The sequence below is a fragment of the Labrus bergylta genome, chromosome 17, assembly GCF_963930695.1.
Source record: "Labrus bergylta chromosome 17, fLabBer1.1, whole genome shotgun sequence".
Classification (NCBI taxonomy): domain Eukaryota; kingdom Metazoa; phylum Chordata; class Actinopteri; order Labriformes; family Labridae; genus Labrus; species Labrus bergylta.
Genome location: NC_089211.1, coordinates 7,840,317 through 7,868,255, shown reverse-complemented (window position 1 = coordinate 7,868,255; position 27,939 = coordinate 7,840,317). Strand labels below are relative to the sequence as shown.

Here is a 27,939-nt window from a genome sequence, read left to right as displayed (position 1 = left end):
TGTGCAACCTGAACCATCGACTCACTCCTCTGACAACAACTAACTGAGAGCTTAGTTTGGACTTTACAGATTTACACATAGCTGTGTAACTCCATCCAGGGGCCCGCTCAGAGAAGTTAAGCCTCTCGTTCAGCTCGCCTTCCGGTCGCTGCGGGGCGGGGAGACTGTGGAACACTTGAAGCACTGACACATATCGTAGGAGCGCAACAAGAGCCAAACATGAGAGCCGGAGGATCAGGGGGGAAAAAAACACAGAGAGGGAAGCGACAGGTTGTTTCAATACTTTCTGATAGGGCGTGTTTTTTAAAGCGAAACAATCTCTGTTCTTAGGATCGATAGTATCCCTAAGTACTCCAAAGACCCCGACAGATCCTCTGTGATATTTCTAACCAAAAGCTGCTGAGAGTGAAGAGAGGGAGAACTGTCCAAATCGCACAAATATGTTTCCAATGGAAAGCAGTTTTCCCCTCACATTTTCGTTGAATTAAAAACATGAATTATCCAATGCTGGGCGTCTTTTAATTTTTGTTCTACAGCGGGATTTGTTCTCACCATTCGAATGTGACCGCAGATCATCAGGCCCACGTTCTTGGTGAAGCTGTGGACCAGATCCAGGAGCGCCGGGCGAGAGTTGGGGTAACCGGTCATCACCAAACACTGGGGTCTGAAATCACACAAATATCAGCTGCACATTCAGACAGTTTAACATTTAGAGGATTACTGGATGTTACGGGCTCAGCATGACTTTCATGACGACCTCTTGTCTTCTTAGTAAAGGACACAGAAGAAGAAGAAAAACAGAACGGGAGCAGAGTAGCGCACATCAAAGCAAATATGTTAATCACCCTGGGATTAAAAAGGAGGTAGTGAGAGGAGAGCAGAAGGAGCTCAGAGGAACCCGGAGTCCCTCTCAAGACACCATCAGATGTCTTTAATCTCCTCGATGGTTCGCTGCCATGGAAACGTCCCAAGTCACGTCTGCACTAACATGTTCCTGAACACACCACCGCACTAAGTGCTACATGAGCTATATGAGCTACAAGAGGAAAACACGTGTAACATTGAAGATGTGCAAATAAAAGCAGCAGCTGTAGTTCAATTTAAGAGCAATCATAATCGCCTGAAACTACAAACAATGCATTTAAACTTTAGTTTCTTCATCTTGGCTCGACAGTAAAAAAATGCAAGTTTGGCAACAGAGTCTCATCTTCAGAGATCGGAAACTACTTCTTGTCCAACCATCAACAATGTAAAAACAGAAAAAGATGCATCTTAAATGACATTTTAATATTTGTTGATGCAACTGCACCATCCATTGCTGCCTTTAATCGCGGTAGTCCGATGTGATTCTCACATCGCTGTTGCTCACCACTCGTATTATAGGTCGCTTACTAATGGAGAATAATGTCTGATAAAAAAGTTGAAAATGGCGCTGGCGTTGTCAGCTCTTGGTCTTTTAGTGGTAAAAGAAAAGAAGAGGAGGAGGAGACAAATAATGAGAAACCACACTAATGGATGAAAGCATGGATACTACAGCGGCATGCTCAAGGGACTTTCCTGAACCTGAGAGAGCTGGAGAGAAATGAAACCTCCCAACAGCCAATCAGAGAGATTCCTCTCACCAACCACCAATCAGCCAAAAACCTCGACCTCCTTGGTGTGTGCCTTTAAGTCAGGTCCCTATTACCTGAGTCTGAGTCTATTCAGACTTCACTCAGAACTGAATAAATCATCAGGGTCTTACCAAGAATTAAACTAACAAAAACATAACAACAGTCTTTTTCATCGTCGTCTCCCGAGTCAGAATGCAGTTCAAGAGTTCAAGTCCGAGTCAAATTCTGAGTCACCAGTTTCTGAGTCGGACCCAGATCTGAGTCCTGTCCTTGTTCTACAACACCGGTTACATCACATGCTATCTTGAGAAGAAGTGAGTCAGTGGATGATGATTTAGCCCGCTGTAAGATGAGCTCATACAGTCAGCGTGGTATAAAATACAGTAAACAAGGGTCAAAGGTCGTCCTGGTTCAACTACAGCATGCGTCTTTGTGTTTTTATTACCTGAAGTTCTTGATGTGGTCCTCCACTCCGCTGAGTTGCAACGTGTGGGTCAGGGCCTGGTGGTAGGTCAGAGCCTGCGTGGACGAGCCCCAGTTCACATCTGGAGGAGAGGACACACACAGGGCAGAGGCACACGGAGCGGTGAGGTTCGAGTGTTTACAGGTCGGAGGGCAGCTCTGACCCCGTGGGGGGTCCAAGGCACCGAGGAGCTCTGGATGTGTGTGTAGCTGTGTGTCAAACTGAGTGTGCACGCAGGTGTGTGTTCAAAGCTGCGAGGACAGTTGTGTGTTTGAAGTGTGCAGGGATGTGAGCGAGGGGGGGATCAAATGCACCAAACTAATAGATTCACTTGATGGTGTTTGGTGACGAGAGGTCAACAACTTCACTCTGACTCAGATATATTTATCGTTCATTTTCTCAGATTTTACAAATGTTTCAAATCAGTTTAGACATTTTTCTTGAACTTACATGTGAGCAGGTTTCAGTGAAGTAAAATGCCTGAAACTAATCTAAAATTATTACATATTTAAGGGTCGAAATCCTATTAAAGGGATTGGTTTTTTTTTTAACAACTGAAAGGCTGTCCCATCCCGTCCCATCCCAGCCCATCTCGTCCCATCCTGTCCTATCCTATCTTGTCCTCTCGCATCCTATAACGTCCCATCCCATCCCGTACCCTCCCATCCCGTCCCCTCCCATCCTACCCTGTTCTCTCCTCTCCAATCCCATCCCTTCAACATCAGCGTGACTCACCTGGCTTCTTGTAGCTGACGTAGATGAACAGAGACAGAACGATGACGTTGGTGAGCAGAGCGGCCCACCAGTTGATGACGAACATCACCACGCAGCACAGGACAGCTCCGGCCAGAGAGACCCACATGTTGTAGTATTTGAAGCTGGGGCGCCATCCTGCAGCAGCGACCAGACTCAAAGTCAGTTTAACATTCACTGCACGGGGTCCATGATGTTTAAAATATTAATATTTATGATCGGCAGAGGGAATGCTCTCATCATGTTAAGGTCGAGTGAAGAGTCAGACCTGCAGTTTTAAAACATCTTAGCCAATAATCATCAGCCGTGACAGAGCATGGATCGAGAGGAGGTTAAAGAATGGGAGTTAGCTTCCTGTTAGCCTGAACACCAGAGGGTTACCTGTTTATGTACTGGGATCCACAGAGACTAGACTAGAGGGGTTTTAGTGATGGGACTGTGTGTGGTTACACAATGACAGAGTCTAACCACAGGACATGAAGGGTACATGACGCTGCTGCGGCACTCAGACCGGCTCTGAAGAGACCAGCACACTAGATCTATGGTTCATGGTTTGTTGTGTGTTTACAGCTGGTCTCTTCAGTCCTGGAGTCATGTACCATTTAGGTCCATGTAATTATTACAGAACGACCCGCAGGGAGGAGAGAGAGAATCTGTACCTGGAGTTCTGCAAGAGCTTTGGTATCGAGTGGAAAGAAGCACAAAACTCAAAATAAACCAGATGCATAACAACGACTGCAGACTAGAGGGTTAGTTCACTCAAATCACTGAGAACAGTTCAGATTGCATCACTAAAATACATCAATTTATTTCATTAAGTCTGCTTCCAACTCAAGTTAACGTGAATCAGAACCGTTAATATTCTGAATAATCACAAATCTGCTTAATTGAAGGGAATCTTTTCTAATTCCTTATCTAGTCAGAATAATGGGTCTCTAAATGTAGAATGTTATAGCATTTAAGGAAGTTTAAAGGTCACATATTTTGTAAAATCCTCTTCACCATGTTTCTCTAACTCTAACATGTGTCTCTAGTCTGTCTACAAACCCCCCAATGATGAGAAAAGTCCATCCTCTCCGTCTTTTGTCTGCTCCACTTTTCAGAAAATGTGTGCTCAAACAGGCCGTTTGGAGATTTTCCCTTCATGACATCACAAAGGGCAGTAAAAAGTCTCATCTTCACAGGAACTGCACGTTGCCAGTTTACACAAGATTGAGACTTTTTGCAATCTGGAACCCGATTTTTTAAAAAAGAAATCAAGTCAAAGTCAAAATCCAGGAGAAAAACGGCGCGGAATATGCTGCTCGAACCATATCTAAAGACATTTCAATCATCGTCTCTGTGAACAGTAAATTATCACCGTCATGCTGTTGCATGCAGCACATTTCAGCTCCATATGGGCCGCCTGACAGGAGTCTTGTGAGCAGTTAAAGTCCGCTCTAAGCTCTTTAAGGCACTCTGCTGCTCCGGACTCTTAAGTGCTTCAAGTAATTTCTCCTGAGTCCTCATCATTTCCCATCACCATCACCATTACGCTGCACAGGACTCGTGACACTGCGGCTCATGAGACGCTTCTCACTAAACAAGAGGATAAGATCCTCTGGGTCCGGCATGTTTTTACTTAAGAGTTTCTGCAGGGTCTGGGGTCTGGCTCTTACCTGGGGAGTTGGCCAGAGAGGCGTGGAACACGGAGAAGTTGATCAAAGCGTACGATGCCAAGAAGAAGTTGGAGATGATCGGGGCGATGATGTTCAGCTGGGCTGCAAAAAAGAAAAACAAGAAACATCAGTCGACTCAGAGCGGACCAAAAACTTCAACATGCAAGTCATTTTTCTGTCACAATGTGATAGACAATAAAGTTTTTTGAATCTTGATTGCAGGTCAATGTCCTTTGACCCTTTGACCCCCAGAGCTGGCTGATGATTTTATTTTCATTAAGTGAAAGAAGAGGAGTTTTATTCTCTACATTAATCTCCTAATAAAGAGTGGACAGTCTGCAGTCATACCGATGAGGATGAAGGCCAGAGCGATACCGAAGGTCAGGATGTAACCTCGGAGGGGCTCGTTGTTTTTGCCATAACCTTTGGCGAACATGCTCAGGCCGGGGTAGATGTTGTCCTTGCACAGAGCCTGTAGGAGGAAATGAATAACATATTAAGCTGCTCACACAAACACTAAGACGTTCAAAACTGAAAGTGGACGCTGTCGTCTCACCTGGAACACTTTGGGCGCACTGACGAGAGAGGCCAGAGCCGAGGACAGCGTGGCCGAGAAGATTCCAGCGGTAATGATCGGTCCGAAACCAGAAACCAGACTCATCACCTGAACGAGAGATCCGACCCGACGTTAACAACGCATCACTCCGAAATCTGAAAGACGATGTCTCTGAGTCGTCGCTTTACAAACCTGGAAGTCGTTTTGCAGTCCGAAGCGGCAGGTACCGTCACTCTTGCAGGCGGAGAAGTCGTAGCCCATCTTGTAGGCGGAATCCGTGTAGTTCATGAACTGAGAGCTGACCGTGTCGTTGGTGTTCCCGCTGGCGTCCCTCACGATGCACGAGCCTGAGGTGATGCACATTTTAACATTCTGTTTAAGGAATGTGACACACTTTAAAAAAAGAGCAGATTCCTTTAACCGTCTGACTCAAGGTTTGTTTTGCTGCACCTGTCGACACGGCGACTCCCAGGTAGACGATTCCTGTGATCACGATGGCGAGGAGGGTTCCTCTGGGGATGGCCAGCTGAGGGTCCTGCAACAAAAAACAACAAACACCTTTAATTCAACGTAGAACTGCTTTAGATATAACTAATAAACTTCTTACAGCAGATTTATTGACAGGCTGACTGAGTGCTTCACAGAATAAAACTTAAGGAAGAATGTGCAACTTTTTGATCCAGTAGATGTCGCCCTTGAGCTCCAGCATGAAACCAAAACAAACTTCCTGTTTGGTCACACCTCCTCCATGCTGAAGCCTCTGCTCTCCTCCAGAGACACACCTCCAACTCCTCTCCACTCATGCTCAAAAGAAAAAGATCTGAAAAAGAGCGAGCGGCGGACAAAACGTCCTCAGCTGGAGCTGCAATCACCTGTGTCCTGCATTGTTGTGTTAGCATGCTAATGTTAGCGCTCTTTAGTTAGCTCGTAGCTTCACATTGCATGTAAACTGACACAGAATGAGCATGATCTAAAAATTCTTACTAACATCCAAATAATCAGTGAGTATGTTCTTCTTCTTCTTCTCTCTAGTTCTTGACTAAAACAGCTTTTATACACAAAGGGAGGAGCCGGCCGTCCCGTCCATGTAAACACGGCTCTGACAACAACACAGCCAGCGGGACTCGAGCTTCTCACTCATTGTAGACAGTCATGACTCAGACACATTTACACAGGATACGCTGGATTTATGATACATGTATGTGTTGCACCTTCTTCCTCTAAACAATAACACACCAGGGATCATAAAACAGCAGGAGATAAAATAAAGCTCAAAAGATGAATCTATGTCTGAGGCTACGACAGCTCAGATACATATTTGTGGAGTTTAGGGACAAGTGGTGGCGCTGAATCCACTGATATTTGGGAAACGCCCAGGCACAGACTGGGTCAATAAATAAGTTGGCTTGTGCAGGAGTAGTGTGTTCATGTCTCCTGGTGTCTGTTAAAGTCCTGGCAGCAGCTCTCTGCACCAGCTGGAGTCCCTGAAGGGAGCTCTGACTGAGACCAGCAGAAAGTCTGATACAGTCGTCTGAGTGGGGACAAATACAAGCTGACAAACTGATGATGTAGAATTCAATCAGCTGGAACAAAACACGACTACATTTGGGGCAGTATTGGATTTAAATCATTGGAAATGGTACAACACTGCAGCTCTTCAGCAGTTTCCTTATGTCCAACAACAGAGTTAGTCACTGAACGCATCACAAATTCTCCTGCACAGAAGAAACTTAAAAGGCATCACAGTGTTCATAGTTTCAGGGGACTCACAGCGAGATCTCCGGAAATGTTGGCTCCGGCCAGGATACCGGTGGCTGCAGGGAAGAAGATGGCAAAGACGGAGAAGAAGGTTTCCTGCCTGAAGTCTGGACCCATGTTTTCCCACATGATGTCAGCTGATGGAATAAGAAGATTTAAATGAACCAGTGCCGACAAAACACTGAATCCAAACGCTCTAACAGAAGCTTGTCATACCGTGGTAACCAAAGAAGCCCATCGATTTCTTGGACTCGATAGTGATGAAGGTACCGATGAAGTAGTTGATGATGGCTGTGATGAGGACAATCAGCAAGAAGATCTGGGCCTGCAGGGAACACATCAACAATTCATAACCGGTCTGCAGAACCCGGGAAGGTTGTACCCAAACGACCCCAGTGATGGTGCATCAGAGGCCAGACCCCTTCTTACCTTTGCCTCCCACTCCATTCCTGCCACAGAGATACCGAGGAGGAGGATCACGGTGATGGTGCCGATGATTCGGATGTCGTTGATTTCGTCCGTCATGATGGCGTCTACACCCTGAGGGAGAGATAAAGGAGTTGTTAAATAACACCAGTGACAGTTGTCCAAGTGAAATGTAGAATACCTAAAGCCTGGCTCCCACTGTGAGATTTTTCCCCGATTGTATAAAAGTCAGCTCACACTGTACGACTGAACTGTTTACGACGCCCGACCAGACCTTGAGATTTATGTGATCACACTGTACGACCTGTCAGACACGGCTGGAGAGGTCACACTGTACGAGTGAAATCGGGACGGAGCGGTTGTTAATAAAGTTTCATTTTGAAAAAAGGACGGCGGTTGGTGAAAGAGAAGAAAGTGGAAGTTGTTGTAGGATATAGTAAAGTTAATACAATCGTAGATATATGGATACAAGTGCTGAACTGATGATCTGTACAGAAAACTAAAAAAAAAAACTTTGGGTTACGTCCTGCTGCTGGTCGCCATGACTACATTCCTCCCTTGTCTCTCGTTGTTATATTGTATTCACACACAACTTCTACCGGACCCTTTCAGGACAGCAACAAGGTTCAATACATGCTTGGGAATTGTGTTTTCTTGGTTTTGCATGAAATGAGCTTCCATGCTTTGTCTCTCCACACCGTCTCTGTTTGTGTGTGCCTGTGAGTCTATACTGTGGGCTGACTGTTCCTTTTGCATTCTTATTTGATATAAAGACAGAAGCTCTAGTGGCCGACTGTCGCTTCGTCCACCACTTTCAAGTCATTCTTTTTACATCCCTTCACGCCTTCTGAAAGAAAAAACCCTCCTCCCATCCCAGAAGATAATCTCCTGTGTGAGGTGCATGTGTGAACAAGCAGCTCAGGAATGTTTCAGGAGCAGCCGGCCTGAAATCTTCTAGAAATGCACATGTGAAAACGGCATTAGATAAAACAATTAGTGCAAAACTGAAATATAAATTGAGAGAATGCTCTTTCCTCTGAGCAGACTGTTGTAGTCTGTTTTCACAGAGAAAAGAGGAAACAGTAAGCACTCAGGCTGCAGGTTTACAAAGCGTCATTACGCCGTCTTGTCCACTCAGACAGTTTTATTACACGGCTCCTTCTAATGGAGAAAAACGTCAGATAAAAGGCTGCAAATTGCTCTGTTGTTGCCGGCTCTTTGTGTTTTTGTTTTTCTGTAGAAAATAGTTATTAATTATCTTTTCTACAAATGCTTTTCTCTCGTCCTGCTCTCAGTGACCTGAGTGACACACATGCACTCCAAAAGATAAGAATGTCAGGAGGGCGGCTCCTGAGGCGAGACGTTAAAGGCCGGATAAGGTCTGAGAGAAAAATGTGGCTTTTTGCGTACACACATGGAGCTCACCCTGAATTTTCAGGATTTTTGTGCAGGTGTTAACTCTCTAAAATAAATGGATAGGGTGCACATATACGATGTTGGTCAAAGTTATTTGTCGAAATTCGGTGTAGCAGGTGTCGTATTTCCATGAAAGATTGTCGGTCGTTCTTTGTAAAGGTCTAAAACACAAATCAGGATCCAAAGAGACTTACAGCAAGAAGCTCCACCACAGTCTCAGCGAAGCCGACCACGTACATGGCCACGGCGACCGCGTTGGCGAAGGCGAAGATGAGACCGATGGCACCGCCAAACTCCGGACCCAGACTCCTGGAGATCAGGTAATACGCTCCACCTGGACAGAGAAGGGAGCAGACAGGCTGTTAGTCAATGTGAAGTGAAGTTCATTCTTTCAACCCTGTGTCTGGACGACCTTTAAATATGCATCCATGGGGCGCTGGTGGCGCAGTGGTGAGTGCGCGCGCCCCATGTACGGAGGCTGTGGTCCTCAAAGCGGGCGGCCCAGGTTCAAATCCAGCCTGTGGCTCCTTTTCCCGCATGTCATTCCCCTCTCTCTCTCTCTCCCTGATTTCCAACTCTATCCACTGTCGTGTCTCTCCAATAAAGGCACAAAAAATCTTTAAAATATGCATCCATGTTGATTCCACGATGGCGTTATAGTGGTGTCCCAGTCTGTGAGGTCACATTGCATTTCGCTGTTGCAGAAGAACAGCAGAAAGGGGGCTTCACACACACACACAGACACACAGCGCTGTTCTCCCCCTGCTGGCTCCTCTGAAACCGTCTCCCCTCCGTCACTACGTCTGAAGATGGTTCAGAAGGGGGATCACTTCGCCCCCCTTTTATACCACTAGAGTCGTTGTGTGAAATCTAAATGTTTTCCTGATCCTTGTCAAGTTTTTTTGGCCTTTGAAATGTAACAAAAAAGGGGCGCAGATAGTCTAGTGGTTATGCTAGCCTCATGCACGGAGGCTATAGTCCTCCAGGCGGGCTGTCCGGGTTCAAGTCCGACTGGCGGCTCTTTTCCCGCATGTCATTCCCCATTCTCTCTCTGACTCTAACCGCTGTCCTGTCTAAATTAAGCCCCAAAAATAAATAAAAAATGAAAAAAGATGACAGCCTGATTCGACTTTGCTTGCATCCAAACATAATTTTTTTTTGGGTGTAGCAAAAAGAAAACACCCACAATGCTTAGATGTTACCAGCCTAGAAATCGACCTCCACGTCTAATATAAGAGCAGAGGATCCAGAGAGTTATAGATTTTAAGATATAAACGGACACAGAACTCCTCTGAGCTGAAGCAGACGGACTGAAAAACAAAACTGTGTCTGTTTTTTATTCTCATGTCAGCGATGTATTCTTTGTTTTATCGTCTTCAAAAGGTAAATGTTTGTTTTGAGAACACGCTTAAGTATCTCTTTGGCCGAGTGGAGCTCAAGCTTCTTCTTCTAGTGAGCCTGGTAATGACGAGGTCTGTGATAAAAACAAACAGAGCTGCTGTGTGTAAACAAGTTTTTAAGACACTAAAACTAACATCATAATAACACCACTGTGCAAGACTTCCATCCAGTTTGATCAAAACAGCAGGAAGTAGAGCTGCTAATGCTAATATGATGACATCATCATCACACAAACACAGCTCGCTCGCTCTCTCTCTCGTTGTATTTAACATGTTCACCGAGTCACAAAGATGCAGGAGTCCAGCAGGAAACAGAGACTTGGCAGCAAAAGTGATTGTGACATCATGCTCTGCGTTAGCCAATCGGATGCATGCAAGCCGAAATTCCTGCTGGATTACGAGGAAACTATAAAGTGTAATTCAATAAGAGGATTTGTTTCGACGCCAGGAAACTCGTAGAAGCTCAGAGATGTGTAACTCAGTCAGAGCAGACTTTCTGGGTTTCTTGGAGTCACCTGGAACGTCCTGTACTCAACGTTTTTGTATTAGAAAAGCAGTTTGTTTGTACGCTGGTTTTCTCCCATCAGGTTTCTTCATGATCATGAACTTGACTAACCCAAACTCGAGGCCGAACAACATTTTACAGAAGAGATGTGCTCCAGGATTATCTGCGTTATGAGGCGAGTCTTTGTGTCAACGTCGACTTTAAATGTATTTAGAGGAGACGGATCCTTCAGGGTCATAAACACCTGCAGCTCAGTGATGTGACGGAGTTACAGTCCGGGAAGAACTACAGCTCCTAGTCTCCTCCAAAGTCTGGAAGGGCTTGGGTGTACTCGGGGGCTTTCTCGCTCCATGTCCTATTGTTTACGGTGAGAAGGCAGACTCAGAGGGCAGAACAAACACCTAGCTGTGGGAGTGACACCCACCTGAGGGAGGGGTTACTGCCCTTTGTGATGTCACGAAGGGAAAATCTCCAAACGGCCTGTTTGAGCACACATTTTCTGAAAAGTGGAGCAGGCAAAAGATGGAGAGGATGGACTTTTCTCATCATTGGGGGGTTTGTAGACTAGAGACACATTAGTGTTAGAGGAACATGGAGAAGAGGATTTAGAATAATATGTATGCTGCTACTTTAATGTTGGCGTCTATGGTTCATACGTCAAATTAGTGAAGTTAAAAACATCTAAACATGGAGCATTGGTGACGCAGTGGTTAGTGCGCTCGTCCCATGTATGGAGGCTGTAGTCCTCCAAGCGGACGGCCCAGGTTCAAATCCGACCTGAGGCTCCTGTCCTGCATGTCATTCCCCATCCACTCTCTCTCCCCCCCCCCCATTTCTGACTCTATCCACTGTCCTATCCCTCAAATTACTCTTTAAAAAAACATCTGAACTGTCCCGTGGCAGTCTGCAGATGTCTCTTATTAACCAATCATCTTATCAAACACCAAACCATCGGTACTACGAACTTAAATCTCCCTCAGAGAGTCGGAAAAGTTCAGAAGAAAATGTTGGATTTTAATATTATTTCCCCCCGACATGATTTAATCTTTATTGACCTCATTAGCAGCTTTAATCCGGTGACGGAGGAATGTGTTCATATCCGTGTCAGACCACCCACTCTGAGCCAACAACGCCTCCACGCTGCAATCTGATTGGATTTCAGCTCTGACCGAGGCGCTGTGTGTATAACCCCTCTTTCATCTGACTCTGAACACAACGACACACACGGCGGCAGACGAGTGACAGCTGCTCACGCTGTTACAAACACACATGTGGATCTCCTTGTTTCACGGCGATCAGCTGGACGGAGAGGTCGACTGTTACGCTGCTCTACGGGGGGGGGTGTAAAGAAAAGTGACGTGTACCTCCTCGTACGAATCCGTTGGTGGCGATGGCGGACGTGGAGAGGCCGGTGATTGTTGTCACCACAGTAGCCATGGCGACGATCAAACAGGAGAGAGCTGCGGAGAAAGAGAAACACAGTTGAACCTTTGAAAAGCTGAGGAGAATGTGAAGCTCTGTTAACAGTTTTGTAACAGCTCCTCTGATCGCTCCGTGAAAAGTAACATCAGAGTGTCACTGTGTGCCGATATTTCACATCAAAGTGCACAATTATCAACAAGTACAGGGGAGGGGGGGGGGGGTCAGAGGGGAGGGAGAAAATAACTGACACAGACCGACGAACACAGAGTCGGAGCCGACCACACAGGGAGACACAAATGTAAATAAATATGTGCCGCGTGCCTCACAGCTCGCTAACTTCTCAACAGGCTGAGATCAGATCTGTGCCGGAACATGGAAGAGGAAGTCTGGGACGTGCAAACAGATTAAAATGTCTCCAGTCGATTTGTTCATCCTGCACAGTCACAGGTGGGTTGATGTAATACTTCAAAATGAACCTGTCATTGTTGTTTCCTGTGATGTTCCTCATTTTGACCCACCTCTGTAGAAACTAAAGTTACTCAACATTAAAAAAAGGAACAAAAGGCGTCACAACAAGGGCGTTGTGGCCGTTTAAAGGGCGTCCCTTTCCTGTGAAGAAACTCTTCTCACATCTTTACCGACAAAGAACTTGTTTTTTTTTTTTTAAATCAAAGGTTCAGTTCTGCTCACCGATTCCAGCCTGACCAACGATCCAGGACATGCGGATGAAGAGCATCACACCCCAGATGTTCAGCATGCAGCGGACCTGCAGAGACCAGGGGATGTTAGTGAGGCGGCGTTTAAAGAATCATCTCTAATAACACTCGAATTTAGAAAGAGACACGATTTAGTGATGAACAGCAAAAACAAATGCATAACAGAACAAAAAAACAGATTTTTAAACGTTTATAAGATCCCTAACCTGTCCTAACTTTCCATCTACCAGAAGGGCCTTACTGTATTTCAAAATAAAAGCAGGGTTGAATTCAAACAGGTAGTGAAGTACCTTTAGCTTAAGATAATAAAACCCTAGCAAGAGAACTGGTTCATAAAGAACTCATTCACACACGGCCGTTTTGGACGCACCTATGAGAGCGGTTATCAGGTCAAACCAACAGGTGTTGCAGCGATGGAAGCGGGCAAGAGAACACAACTTTTCATTGTGTTGGTTTAACGCTCTAACCTCCCCTCTGAGCAGAATCAGCAGGCATTACGTTTTTTAGTTACAGGGAGTTTATTTCTGTTTCCCTCTTAGCTCCAGAGGTGCAGCGTCACCAGATCCGGACTGCTGTCTCTCTCTCTCTGCAGGATCAACCCGCCTATAAAGAGCTTTTTAAAAACCCTGAGACTCCTCTGATGTTTATATCGGCGAGGACACGGGGATGTCTCCCGTCTAAATACGGCAGTGTGATTCTATCCAGACACTTTTTAAACTTGAACGATTCACCTGACTTTTAGACGTTTCAAATACAGTTCAGCATGAAGCGGTGGTTTCTTCTTCTGTGGTTTTTTTTTTTTTAACGAGCAGCTTCTAACTCAACCTGCAGTAATTCACACTTTGACTTTACAATCCTGAACACAGTGTGAGCTGCTCACACGTACAGGTGAGATCATAGAGGAACACTTCTCACCTGAGCGCCACTTTAATCAGACGGACCGAACGCGAGCGAGAATATTAAAACTGAAGGATCAATGCAGCCGTCACATTCAGTGATTTTAAATATTAAGAATGTTCTCTATGTGAGGTTCATTGAAGTTTTCTTATCTTAGAAATAGTTTTTTAATATTACAAACATGCAGAGGCTTTTATGTCGGGTACAATCACAAGTGAAATCAGAACCACAGTTTTCGACTCACCAGGACTCCTTTAATCCATCCGAACTTAACCACTCCTTTAGACTCGGCTGCTTCTTTTGCTGCAGCCTCTTCAGCCGGCGTCAGCTCGTCGCCGTTCGCAAAACCATCCTCAAACGGCTCCTTTAAAAAACACAATAAATAAAGTCATGTTAATATGATGTCATGAGGAACAGAGACACAGCAGAGTTTCAAATGATGGCGTTCAGCACCACTTGTCATGCAAACAATCACCAAAGCATGGCTCTGTTTTTAATCACAATGCCACTTATGAAAAGTAATTCTCTGGGGCTCCGGTGGCCTAGTGGTAACTGCATGTGCACCATGTACAGATGCTGTAGACCTCCACATGGGAGGCCTGGGTTTGAATCCAACCTGTGGCTTCTTTCTCACATGTCATTCCCCGCCCTCTCAGAGAAAAGTTGGGACATAAACGTTTGATTCATTCTGAGAGATAAATGCTGCTTCAGTGCGTCCGTTTGAAGGCTACAGGGCTTGAAACTGTTGGCAGAATAAAGACGACTCTGTCATGTTCAAATATAAATAAATAGACAGACTTGTGATCTGCAGGCTCCTTTCATTAACAGCACAATCAAACAACATGCAGAGACTCTGAGATGTAAATGTGTTTTTTTCTCTTTAAATCAGTCGGACACACTGTCAGCATGTGTGTGTGTGCGTGTGTGTGTGTGCGCACTGCAGCTACACACAGGAAGCCTCCTCCTGTGCGCACACAATGTGTGTGACGTTGTCGTCGTCCCTGTTGGACTCTTTGGAGAACACGGCTCATTGTCCTGACTGCATTTATAGTTCTGATAATGACCTCCAGACCCGCACAGGACGTCTGCACAACAACAGAAGCGGGTGCCGACTTCCTTTAAAAAAAACGAGATGACCCTCGATTTTACAGGACTTTATATGACTAAACACACATCCTACGGGGACAAAGAACCCCCCCCCCCCTGCTGATTTAAAGAGACTGAAGGGATAACCAGATCGTTTAAACCTACACGTGCGTGCATCCTTCAGACACAGAGTGGAAAAGTACAGAAGCCCTAAGAGGACATGCATAAATATAAATCTTATTTTACTTTGTCTTGACCTTGAAATTACAGCACTGGATCTGAATCAGACTTTTTCATACTGAGACCGTTTCCTGTGAGTATGGACGACCTTCAGATTAATGGATCTGCGTTGCTGGTTGCACAGCAGTGACAGGATGTGCACTGTTACAGTCCTGGACCAGCTCATTGATCAGCATAGTGTGTGCATGAACCCCCCCCCCCCGCCCCCGCCCTCAGGCTTGACTGAGGATGAGGACACTAACGTCTACATCATCTGCAGGATTCCTGCCTGTGCTCAGTCATCATTTTTCGTCGTGCATGTTCAGAGGAAACTAACCAGGACTGAATCACATCACAAAGACTTATTGTGCCGTTTTAATCATGAATGTATCAGAGATAACAAACACTTCAGAAGTTAAGATGGTACACAGGAAGCAAACTGTTTGAAATCTTCACCCTGAGCCGTGACTCAGAAATACACAAGCCTGACATTTCCAGCTCTCGGGCAGATCTCCAGCAGGAAGAGAAATTTTGATAACTAAAACAATCTGTATTTTATTATAAACTATCAGCTGCAGAGAAAACAGGCTCTTATTGGAGAGCATTGCAGGTTGTAAAGCTTCTTAAGAGGGACAGTCAAGTATTTCAACCCAAAAATATTCCAGGTGTTGAAGCTGCAATCGTCACATTTGAGGTGTCATGCAATGGGCTTCATGGTCTTTTCTACTTCCCTTATTTTTGATGGTCAAACATCAGTTTGTACAGGTGGTCATGACTCATATGTATGCATGTCTGTTTATGTTGATTCTTTGTTTTTATGATTATAAGCTCCAGTCTGTAAAGGCATCAGAGACGTTTTCACATCTTCACTCCTGAAAATATGGTCGAGCAGCGATCACAGGGAACACACACACACACGCACGCACGCACGCACGCTAAATATCAGTAGTTTTTCCAGGAGTTTTCTGCAGGTGTGTAAGCGTTGTAAATGTGTGCAGCACTGCAGTGTAGAGTATCTAAACTGTTTTAATGAAAAAGAGAAACTGTAGCAGAGGAATCAATAGAGCGTAAATGATCTGAATATATTCCATATGACTCGTTACTCTCCTTCAGTGTCTCAATCAGTGAAGCGCCTTCATCTTTCCCTGTCTTCAGTATCAAACCAACATGGCCGCTCATGGATGGATTTAAAGATTGATGTCGAGATAAAGAAAGTAAACGTGAAAGACTACGCTCCGCTTCGCTCCGTCGGACGGCTTCATCAGTGTTATAAATTATCCACGATCGCCCGCTCTCTGACATGAACACAGGCGAGTTACAGGAGGGGGGGTGGAGGGAGCAATCACTCGGCTTTACTTCACCTGGGCCATCTGTCACCAAGAGGCGGCTGCATGTGTCCCCGCAATGACTCAGCAGCACTGCAGCCATCAGACCACCACAGAGCGGGCGAGGGCGAGAGAGAGAGAGAGAGAGAGAGAGAGAGAGAGAGAGAGAGAGAGCGAGAGAGAGAGAGAGAGAGAGAGAGAGAGAGAGAGAGAGAGAGAGAGACAAGATGCTCGAGAAACACAGAGGGAGAGAAATGATGTAAAACACTGCAACCTTCTTATCCTTGTAAAACGCTAAATAAGCAAGAAGTGGAGAGGTTGCACACCTTGTAGCGGCTCAAAGCACCAATCAGGTGTGAGCTTCCAAACAATGTGACGGGGAAATCTGCCTGCAGAGCTCACTGACATGAAAACAGATGTTCCCTTGAAACATCATCGAGGAAAAGACTCTGAATCTTCAAATATTTTGTCGACACTTCTTAGCAGGAATCTTTAGAAGTTGCTTCAGTCAGAGGATGTGTTCGGAGGGAACGTCTGTTTTTTATAACAGCGTGCGTTCATCTGTATGCAGGCCGACATAAAGCTCGAGTCTGATGCTAAAAAAGAAAAATCGAAGGACAACCTCTCCAACATGTCAAAGAAAGACAGAAATAAGCCGTCAGCTATACAAAGTGAAATGCTGCCATCGTCTGCACCGGCAGAAAGACATTTTCTGCTCACGCTCAGGGAGATTCTTTGGCTTCCTTCTAGGAAATAATATTGAGATCAGGTCCAGATTTTGGAATCAGAATCAGGTTTTATTGCCAAGTACATTTACACAGACAAGGAATTTGACTTGGTGTTTTGGTGCTAAACAATTAACAACTTAAATAATACAATATAAGAAGCTATTACAATATATAAATTGATTTTAAAAATGTAAAATATAAAATATAAAAAATAGAATAAAAAAAATATAGAAAAGGTGCAATGTAGGAGCTGTACAGTGAACTATGAGAAAAAATCTTAAGAGGATTTCAACACATACTGTGCGCTTATGGCTGTTCACTACGTGCCATATGTAATCCTAATTTAATGTGTGTGGAGGCACATTTCTTTAAAAACAGGGATGGAGCTCTGTGTGTCACTTTGAGGGTTTTCAGGATACCAGAATCCCAAAACTTGGATACTATCAAATCCTGTCAAATCGGCCTAAAACACCAATCCTGACAAAAACCCCTAAGACTTATCTGACTGTGAGAGGACGGCCATCAGGTTTCAGAGGACGTGGTTGAGAAGGAGAGAAAGAACACGTAGTCCCTGCAGAAGATACAACCCCACCCTCCTCCTGAAAGGAGTCACTAAGACAAAAGGAGGAAGTTCAATATTAACAATTCCCCTAGGTACACTCACGACCAGCTCATTATAAAGTCAACAGAGCAAACCGTCTTAACATTAGAAAGAGAACAAAGAAATCAGACAGTGACACACAACACGGAGGAACAGGAAATTAAAATGAAGACTCTGAGCAGCTGATAGGCCGTGACTCAGACGCTGCTCTCTTACTGTAAAGCCTCAGACTCCACATGAGTCACACTCCTATCCTGTCATTTAAATGATCTGTCGTCGTCCCACACCGCGCCCCCCCCCCCCCCCCCCCCTCAGGAGACCACAGACTGGGAGCAGTGACCCTGTCAGAGCGGAGCGGTGACATCACACGGCCACGACGGATGACGACTCAGTTTATGGACAGCAGCAGATACGAGGAGAGGATTTAATGAAGACATGAGAAATGAGACAGATTTAATACGATGAGACAAAAGCAGGTCTCCACTCTTGACCAAAAGAGAATCAAACGGTGTTTTTAGAAAAGGTAAACATGGATTCTAGGGATGTTCCCAATGACTACTTCCAGAGATTGAAACAGAATCTAAAAACTCAGATTTGTCAGTTGGTCTTAAAGGCTTAATGTGCGATTTTTCACACTTAAATATAATAGAAATCAAGTATATCCTCTGAAATAACTCTGTGAGTCATGACTGTCTACAATGGGTGTAACACCCGAGTCCCACTGTCTGTGATGCTTTCAGAGTCCTATCTTCAGTTTGTTTACATCACCGCATATAAAGCCTTTAATGTGAGAAAACGTTATAAAATAGCTGCTTTCACATCAGACTCCTGAAAACATCTTGAACATTTCAGGAGACTATTCAGGAGTTTTCTGCAGGTGTGAAACCCCTTACCACGGCTGAAAGGTTATGAAATGTGTTTTTAAACTCGTAATGTAGCCCGATGTGTCTCTGGTTCTGCAGTGTTTGGATTTGGCTCCATAGATTTTAATACTTAAACAACAACAAAGGTAAGTAAATCTGTTGATGATGGACCCAGCTGTGCTGTGGGACGGCACATCCTCCACCGACGGTGATGTGAAGTTGAGCCGCTGTGGTCATTATGTAACTCGGATATAAAGGTCTGCAGCTGATCAGGCTTTAGGGACTCGGGCAGAGACAGAGGGAACATCTGTTTGGATGATTTGGTAGAAGAGGGTCAGAAGTGACGCCAACTGGGTCTCTGATGCACCTCCAACAGTTTGCGTAACGCTCGTCTGATTTCTTACACTGACGACTGAAAGAACAGAAATCAAGTTGTGCCCTACCCCCCTCCTGTCCTTATAAGGGCATAAGTGCTGCAGCAGTATAAAATCTAAATACGACACTCGCACGGTGGTGCAGTGGTTATGCACTGTCCCCTCAGCGAGGAGGTTCCTGGTTTGAATCCCCGTCTGACAGGAGCCTCTCTGTGCATGTGTGGGTTCTCTCTGGGTACTCTGACTTCCTCCCACAGTCCAAACACATGCTCGTTAGGTTAACTGGAGACTCTAAATTGTCCGTAGGTGTGAATGTGAGTGTAGCTGGTTGTCTGTCTCTACATGTCAGCCCTGTGATTGGCTGGTGATCAGTCCAGGGTGTAACCCCGCCTCTCGCCCAATGACAGCTGGGATCGGCTCCAGCAGCCCGCGACCCTAAACGGGATCAACTGGTATAGATGATGGATGGATGGAACTATTCAGACAATAATCTACCCTTTAGGATGTTTTTAGGCACCTTGAAGAAGAAGATGTTCAAAGCTTTGATTAATCGTCATCGGGGCGCTGGTGGCGCAGTGGTTAAGAGTGTGCGCCCCATGTTTGGAGGCTGTAGTCCTCGGAACGGATGGCCCAGGTTTGAATCCGACCTGTGGCTCCTTTCCCTCATGTCATTCCCTACTCTCTCTCTCCTATCTCTACATTAAAGGAACCAAATGCCCAAAAATAAATCTTTAAAAAGACGCCGTCATCTTTTATTTCAGTTCTGTTCCCAATTCATAATTTTCCCGACTATGAAAAATCAGAAAATCCCAGAACAGAAGGATCCCACAGTCTGACAAGGCAGACTCAGGAAGAGAAGCTGCGTCTCTGCGTCAGAAGTCTGGACGCTAGTGGAAATTTCTGTTTGATTTGATGCTTTTGGTTTCTGATGAAGACCAAAAGAGAAGACCAAAGCTTTCTGCTCGCATCAAGCAGAGTTTCTAACTCAAGGAGCGGATCTGCTGAGAGCTGCGACTGTTTGAATGAAGCACAGGGAAGCGTGCACGGGGGACACAGGACGAGTTAGTGAGCATCATCTACATGGCTGAAGCGACACAAAGGCCGGCTTTGCCCAACAATGCCAAAGCATCGAGAGCTTAGCACGCCACCGCAAACTGAACCACGGCTCCACAACAAGGGCATGGATACAAAGTATGAAGGAAAAACGATTTCACACGAGAAGAAGAAGAAGGCCTGAAAGACGGGAGAGTTTCTCAAAAAGGTTTAAAGAGCTTCACATATGAGGGACGGCACTGTGATGTCATTCTGCTGACTACACGCTAAACGATAATGAAAAGAGAATTAATCATCAAGAGTGGCACAACAACCCTAATCATAAAACAATAAGGCTGCTGTTTGTGTACGTCAGGCTGCCAGTTTCCCTCTGTCACACACACACACACACACACACACACACACACACACACACACACACACACACACACACACACACACACACACACACACACACACACACACACACACACACACACACACACACACACACACACACACACACACACACACACACACACACACACACACACACACACACACACACACACACACACACACACACACACACACACACACACACACACACACACACACACACACACACACACACACACACACACACACACACACACACACACACACACACACACACACGGAAAATCAGACATCAGTACAGGCACTTAGTTCCACTGAAGAGGGGGTTGTGCCGGGTGACGCAAGAGCGGAGCATATTTAAAAGAAAAGCTGAAGGTAGTGAAACTCGCCCCTCCACATGATGAAGCAAGGGTTTATTCGAGGTTATAACCATTAGCTCATCTCTGGTCACCATGATTATAAACGTGTTGTCCCAGTACTTTTAAAAGCATGGTTTAAAGGTGTCTCTGATCAAAACTGGACGATTAGCTGCTTTAAATAACAGAATGTCACAACAGCACGGGGCGTGAGCGAGCGTCTGCGACTCAATCGGCTTGATTCACTCGTTTCCTCTTTGAGTGTCCGAGCGGCGCTGAATCACGCAGAGCAATTGTGATTTGAGTCAAAAACTCGTCAATACAAAGCACCACACTTCTGTTTGTCCACCTTCAAAATAAAAGCACCACACTTCTGTTTGTACACCTTCAAAATAAAAGCACCACACTTCTGTTTGTACACCTTCAAAACAAAAGCACCTCACTTCTGTTTGTCCACCTTCAAAATAAAAGCACCACACTTCAGGTTGTCCACCTTCAAAATAAAAGCACCTCACTTCTGTTTGTCCACCTTCAAAATAAAAGCACCACACTTCAGGTTGTCCACCTTCAAAATAAAAAGCACCTCACTTCTGTTTGTACACCTTCAAAACAAAAGCACCTCACTTCAGATTAAGATTTACTTTACTGATCCCCGCAAGTAATTTCTGTTTTTACACTCTGTAAGTCATGAACACACTCATAGGCTGAAATATACACATATACAAACAGGATCCTATGGACACACGCTAATGGAGAGACGTCAGAGTGAGCTGCGGGCACTCCTCAGCTGATGGTGGGGAGGGAGTTTGGTGCCTTGCTCAAGGGCACCTCGGAAGTGATCTGGCACCTCTCCAGCTACCAGACCAACTTCCATATTTGGTCCGCAACGGGACTTGAACCGGCGACCCTCCGGTTCCCAACCCAAGTCCCTACAGACTAAAATAAACAGACAAAATAAAAGCACCAAACTTCTGCTTGTCCACCTCCAAATTAAAAGCACCTCATGTTAAAATGTTTACGAGGGGAAACTGAAATCCAAAGAGCAGAGCAGTAAACATTTAGCGCATGCAGTGTGGACAGCGAGTGTCCAATCGTGCGCAATGCAACGTGATATCCAACGCACACATGTTAAGGCCACGGTCGAAGACATGGATCTTTTTAGACTAGCAGTATTTCAAAGTTCCTTATTTACATCGTAGTTTTCTAGCAGAAACCAGCTTCAGTTAAAGGGATAGTCCTGTATTTTCCCGGCCTTAACGTTGTTGTTTTTGTCCCCGACAGGCTCAGGCTGTTATTCTAAGTGAGTGACAACATCACAGAAAGGATCCCTACAGATAGAGACCTTTAACCTTTGATTTTGTTACCCAGAAACAGCTGTTACATCACTCTCTACAAACACACCAGACTCCACTGACAGTGATCTGACCTCCCAGGACTCAAGTGTTGTTGGTCTATCTCTGCCTCCATTGGTTAATTTTTTGGGGTAATTGGTGGACTTTGGCGTTGAAGCGTTTTAGTGCGATCCAATTAAACACAATGACTTCAATATCGACAAAAATCCTCTCATCCATTGAACGATTGTATCAAAAATTCAGATCAGTTCTAGTTGCTGAATCTCTGATATACGGATTGTGCATTGATTATTTTGGGGGGGTTAAGGAGTTGTAAGCGTTGCGTCCTCTATTGGGCTGTTAGCATGGCTTGTTAGCATTTGTTAATAATATCTCCCTCCATCTGTACATTGTGTCCGATGTGTACATATTAGTTTACTCTGCAGAGGTAAGCATCTTTTGAGGCAGACGGATGCAGATGGATTCACTGATACCTTTTACAGTCTGACAGTCCCCCCCGGCCCCTCGCCGCCCCCCCTGTATGACTCTCTCAGTGATCAGGTGTCCACTGTCTCGGACATCTCTCCATTGTTTGGAAAAACCTCCCACCACTCGCTTCATTATTCTTTCAGGGCGCTGAAACTCTCCCAGAGTCTGATTCCCTGCTGCCCGCTGAGGCCTGTTGATGGAGGCAGAAAGATCCGCACTCACCCCGCACACATTCTTGTTTTGGGAATTGTGTCGAATTACTGCTCGACTACGGCGTGAGCGTGAAAGAGGTGACGAGTGAGACTCCCGCAGACAGAGAGAATCTTTGTTGATCAGGGAGGTAACAGAATCTGTGAATGGACTCCAGCAGAGGGAGGAGAGATTTTGGAAATGTTGATAACTTCTAGTTTTGGGATGGGAAGGAACCATTCATACTTATTTGTTCCAGTATTTATCTCCTGTATAGAAGTCAAGATGATTGGCCCTGAAATGATCCGATAAATGAAACCGTATCAAACTTTGAGACTAAATACTGTAACTGCGTCACAAGTATCGCACCAAAACATTAGTGTTTTTTTTGCTTTTCCATGTGGACGAATTTGTTTTCTGAGAACTTAGTATGTATGGGATCATTTTTCAAAGCGAAGGGAAAAAAAATGTACAAGTAGATTAGGCCTTAAAGCTTATTATTTCCCACAATGCCTTGGTTTTTTTTAAACCGAATCAGTGACGTCAGGAAAAAGGCTCAGGGTTGTTCGATATCTACAAAACTAGCGAATGATGTCCAGTGAAGAGTCCTACTCGAGTCTCAACATATGACCAAGTCGGTGACGTAGACCAAAACAGGGCAGGTCCACATTTTGTTTGGGATCATTGGAGTAGCATCCATGGTGGTTTTTAAAGGCAACATATTATGAAAAATCCACTTCTACAGTGTTTTTGAACATATATTTGGGTAACCTGAGTGTCTACTGACCCACAAAATGTGAAATAAACCCATCCAGTCCTTTGTTTGTGGTCTGTATAAGTCTTACAACACAGAGGAAAATGCTCCGTTTCAAATGTGCTCTTCTTGTGATGTCACAGTGGGATTCTGTAAAAAAAAAAAAAATCCCCTCCCCTCCCCTGGTATCTCCAACCATGGACTCCACCCCCAGTCTAGAGCAAAACTTTTGAGCAGGTCCGCCATTTTTATTCTCGCTAGAAAAGGAGTGATGTCTACTGGGAAAACTCAGGGGGGGCTCATTGCATTTAAAGAGACACACACACCAAAACGGAGTGTTCTGAGAGAGCTGGTTTATACAGGGTCACAAACCTCCTCTGGTGCTTGATTCATGTTATATTTTGACCACAGCACAGATGTTTGATTTACACCACAGGGGACTCTTTGAAAAGGTGGGAAAGGGGGGTAATATTATAATATCCTTTAAAACAGGGAGGTCCTGGTTCAGTGCCTTATTGTCTGTAATTCCTCGATTACATCCAAGATAAGAAGCTCAGTTAAAAAGCCTTCAGTTTAAAATCTTCCAGGTCTCTGTAGCTGGGTTTGAGTTCTAAGTCCTTTCACAGTTCCTGTTTCCTGTTTCTGTCCGTACAGCTGAGCACGCTGAGCCTCCGTCATCTCTCAGAGAGCGCTTCTGTCCCCGCAACATTCCAGTGGCATTTTGCTCCCATGCCCCGTTAACGTCTAACTTTTCCACCACATCTGGTTTGGATCTTTGTGTTAGTGGAAGAAGTCAGCCACCAGGAACCACTTCACTTTGTGATTGGATTGTCAATTGAGCGGACGGCGGGCACATCCTGCCATGCGGCTCGCATGTGTGCGACACAAAGCAAACATGTGGCCGCTTGTAAACACAGATTTGTAAAAAACTGATGTGTGACAAGTTTCCATGATGCTGACCGCGAGCTGCAGGAAATGGATTTAAGCTTCAGACCGTAGAAGAAAATCCAACCGCTGTCACATCAAAATGACCTCCAAACACATCTGAGGGGTTTCTTTACCAGTAACGTGCACATGTCAGCTTTACTAACTGAGAAACACACAAAACGCTCCTCTCGTCACAGCGTCCTCAGGTTAAGGTGAATAATTAAGAGCTGGGAACTTTGACTTTGTTTGAAGGGAAGAAGAAACTCATCTCAAAGTAAAAGAAAGAACCCTGCTACCTGTATCCTGCATCATTTGCATCTCCCCTGACGATCAGGAACATACCTCTTATTCAAATCTTTAAACATGAGCACTTTTATTTTTACATATCATTAACGTCTAAATGCCTTAAAAAAAGGTACAGAAAGTGTTTTATTCTCTCCTGTCGATCTCTTTGTCCTGCAGCAGGTAAACAGGCGGTAATGTCTGCAACATTTAGCCCTAATCAGACGTTTCAAGGGGCGTTACACCCGTGACCTTTCGCCTTCAACTTGAATGTCTCAGAGGGGAAATAGGGGGCCGAAGTTATCCTATCTCTGTACCGTCTGCGTAGTTAGTAACAGAGTTGTTACAGAGGCAAGACAGGATCAGCTGAGCCAGCAGAGGAGCACAGCGCTGTATGTGTGCGCATGTCTGACTGTATGTGTGTGTGTGTGTGTGTGTGTGTGTGTGGAGCTCCCAATGTGCCGTGCTTCCGCAACATCAAAACGCAATGTCAAACTGGGACACCGATATTACAAAGTCTTGAAATCAATATGAACATACAAAGACGTGATGACGGCTGAGCGAGAAAAAAGCAGTCTGAAAAAGAGCTGTATTCCTCGATGGATCAAAGTAAGTCCACTTCTGACAGGCTCCGGTTGTTATTCTGTGACGGCATTACAGAAAAGATCCCGAAGAAAAATGTAGATTTTAGTAAGGTAGACCCTGAAATGGGTAAAAACAAAAACCCCTGATTGTATACATGAATTCTCCTGAAGCTTTGATTTCAGTTACAATATATTTTAAATTAAAGAACACAGATGGCCCCGTGGTTATGTTGCACGCCACATGTTCTGAGGCTATAGTCCTCTTCACAGCAGATGTGGGTTCGAACCCGACCTCGACCCTTCTCTGAACATCACCCCCGCTCCCTCTTCCCAACATTTCCTGTCTCTCTTCAGCTGTGATATGCATTAAACGCTGAAAGGCTCAAAAACATTTTTTTTTTTTAAATGTAAAGAACAAATGCTGTTTAATACTTTCAGCGAGGCGTTTAAGGACAATTATGAAACTCTATAATTTGTCAGGAAACCCGATTTCTTGCCACATTCGTTCCCCTCGCACTCCCCCTCATTCATCACAGCCGTACAGAGTTTATTGTGCCTCTCTGTGGGGGCGGCGTCGGGGGTTGGGGGGTTGTATCATGTGAGAAAGTGATGTCTACATTTACCTCTCATGGTGTGCGGAGCCCCTGAGTAAAAATAGTCCCCGTGCTGTGAGAATTGCTGAGCCTAGCAGAGCCGGGGCGGACAGTCGATCCGCCGTGCAGCGCTGCAGAGCCGGGGACGACTGCAGGCAACAGGAAATGTGATTATGAAGGTCATCGCTCCTCCAAGGCTCAAAAAATTCCACCGTTCTGCTCAGAAAATATAATCCTAACACACATTTTCCTTTCCTGCTTACTCTGACGCCTCTCTCGTCTCAAGTGTGTCATGACGTCAGAAGGATGGAGAGCGTGATAAAATCAGATTGTGCTTGTCAGGATTCTCTCACACTATGTTTTGAAGTCTTATTTGAAGCTCTAAACATCAAAAATGGGAAAGAATTTCTTAACAAAACATTTTAAAGTCTGGAGAGAATTTAAACTAGAGGGAAGTGGTGTACCATCAACAGCTCTACTTCTCTGTTTTTAAATGATGTTTGCTGCAATGATAGTTAATAGTGACAAATTGACTAAACTGGTCCAAGCTGATCGTCACTATTCACAGTCTTGTTGCACAGTGTTTTCACAGATTGATAAAGGAAAGGTTCGGCAAACTTTAAGTGACTGTTCTCACACCTGCTCAAAACTAGTGAACTGAAATTCTCAGGATGAGCTGCAAATTACAGAATTTTGCAGCCCAACTTTTACTTGACTTTGTCCTGGCAGCACCTTATTTCAGCATGAAGTTCGGGTGAGCTGAAGTGCGAATGCAGCAGGAAATATTCAGAAAATTCACCGTGAGCGAGTGGAGGCGGGGGGGTGAACAGAATCTCTTCTGCTCAGCAAACGTCCTTTACAAGCGGCAACCATCAGCATTGAAAAATGAAACTGATGCTGAAGTGTAAAATCCTGCAGTTCCTCGAGTGTCCACTAGAGGCTGGTTGCAGAAGCACAGGAAGTCACATACACACCCATTCTAAAAAGCCTGTTTTTACAGCAGAGATTAACATGTTTACAGCCTGGTTCAAAAAAACAAATAAGTCTGATTAGCTCGTGTCTCGATCGGCACATCGATGGGACTCCAGCGCCCCCTGCAGGAACAGATGGGTGACGTCAATCCGGCTTCGTCCAATAATATTTACAGTCTATGCTTCTTTACCACTTGTTGGTACGTCTAGTAACATGTTGCATTGATAGAAAGGCAAAAAAACTGTCATTATAGTCGGTAGTCTGGCTGTAACGTCACAGGCCCCATGTATGTAGTCTGTAGTCCTCATTGCAGAGGCTGTGGGTTCAAATCCGACCTCAGCCCTGTGCTGCACGCCATCCCCCCGCTCTCTCCTCTGAAGATTTCCTGTCTCTCTTCAGCTGTCCTAACATTTCGTCCTCACTCCAAGTCCTCACCCTACAGGACGTTTCAGGAAAAACTCCTAAAGTCTCAAACAGTCCCAGTTTAATCACTGCACACTGGAGCTGGTACAAATGGTCCCAGGAGGAGGGTTGTGTGTGTGTGTGTGTGTGTGTGTGTTTTGCGGAGGTTTAGTCTATTTCTGACATCAGGCTGTTTGAGTGACGCACTTGGATGTGAGGATAAGAAGGAAGCCGGGTCCTTGGCAGTCAAAAGGCACTCACCACGCAGAAGTTTATGGAACTGTTTGCGTGCGTGTGTGTGTGTGTGCGCGTGTGTGTGTGTGAGAACAGCTGTAAGGCCAACACCCTGATGCAGAGACAAAAGGACTCCCTCTCCCTTCAAAGCCTGGGCGTCCTTAACTTCCTGAGTCTGTGCAGCAAACACACAAAAAAGGGGTTGGGGGGGGGGTTGGGGGGGTAACAGGGGAGAAGGTGGGGTGGGGATTGGGGTGGGGGTGGCACACAAAAAACCTGGTACCAGTCAAACAGAGGCTCCTTTGTGCGAGCTCACAACACCTCCAGTAAAAGCAGAAAGCTGAACCTGAGTACCTCACTGTGTCCTCACGCTGGACTGTTTTCTGTTTTGATGATATTTAAGTTTAAATTGTGTCATTAGTTCCACAATCACATCCATTCAGAAAGGGGCGGAGCCTGATCGCTAACTTCAGGGGTAATGAACCTGATTGAATCACAGAATCGGGGCACTGGTGGTTAAATGTCAGGACGTCGTGTTCGGCAGTAGAAGTTTGACGACGAGAATACAACACTGCTAAACTCTCCCGTTTCAAACAAACAAAAGCAGCTGAGGACG

General features: G+C 45.2%; 1 protein-coding gene and 1 long non-coding RNA gene across 3 annotated transcripts in view; one reads left to right on the top strand and one right to left on the bottom strand.

Moving 5' to 3' along the window:
• Nucleotides 1-27,939, top strand: part of LOC136183162 (uncharacterized) — a 254,481-nt gene that overhangs the window by 193,288 nt on the left and 33,254 nt on the right. The gene's annotated exons all lie outside the window — the stretch shown is intronic.
• slc12a2 (solute carrier family 12 member 2) overlaps nucleotides 1-27,939 on the bottom strand; it is a 59,248-nt gene that overhangs the window by 22,266 nt on the left and 9,043 nt on the right. For both annotated transcript variants that reach the window (XM_020649402.3, XM_020649401.3), the window contains exons 2-16: nucleotides 13,828-13,947; nucleotides 12,661-12,736; nucleotides 11,913-12,008; nucleotides 8,838-8,977; nucleotides 7,231-7,341; nucleotides 7,018-7,126; nucleotides 6,814-6,938; nucleotides 5,494-5,578; nucleotides 5,236-5,390; nucleotides 5,044-5,151; nucleotides 4,836-4,959; nucleotides 4,488-4,589; nucleotides 2,812-2,967; nucleotides 2,059-2,158; nucleotides 553-664 (exon numbers count right to left, since the gene is read on the bottom strand). In XM_020649402.3, the coding sequence (XP_020505058.1) occupies nucleotides 553-664; nucleotides 2,059-2,158; nucleotides 2,812-2,967; nucleotides 4,488-4,589; nucleotides 4,836-4,959; nucleotides 5,044-5,151; nucleotides 5,236-5,390; nucleotides 5,494-5,578; nucleotides 6,814-6,938; nucleotides 7,018-7,126; nucleotides 7,231-7,341; nucleotides 8,838-8,977; nucleotides 11,913-12,008; nucleotides 12,661-12,736; nucleotides 13,828-13,947 (1,719 nt within the window). The remainder of the gene's footprint in view (nucleotides 1-552; nucleotides 665-2,058; nucleotides 2,159-2,811; nucleotides 2,968-4,487; nucleotides 4,590-4,835; nucleotides 4,960-5,043; nucleotides 5,152-5,235; nucleotides 5,391-5,493; nucleotides 5,579-6,813; nucleotides 6,939-7,017; nucleotides 7,127-7,230; nucleotides 7,342-8,837; nucleotides 8,978-11,912; nucleotides 12,009-12,660; nucleotides 12,737-13,827; nucleotides 13,948-27,939) is intronic.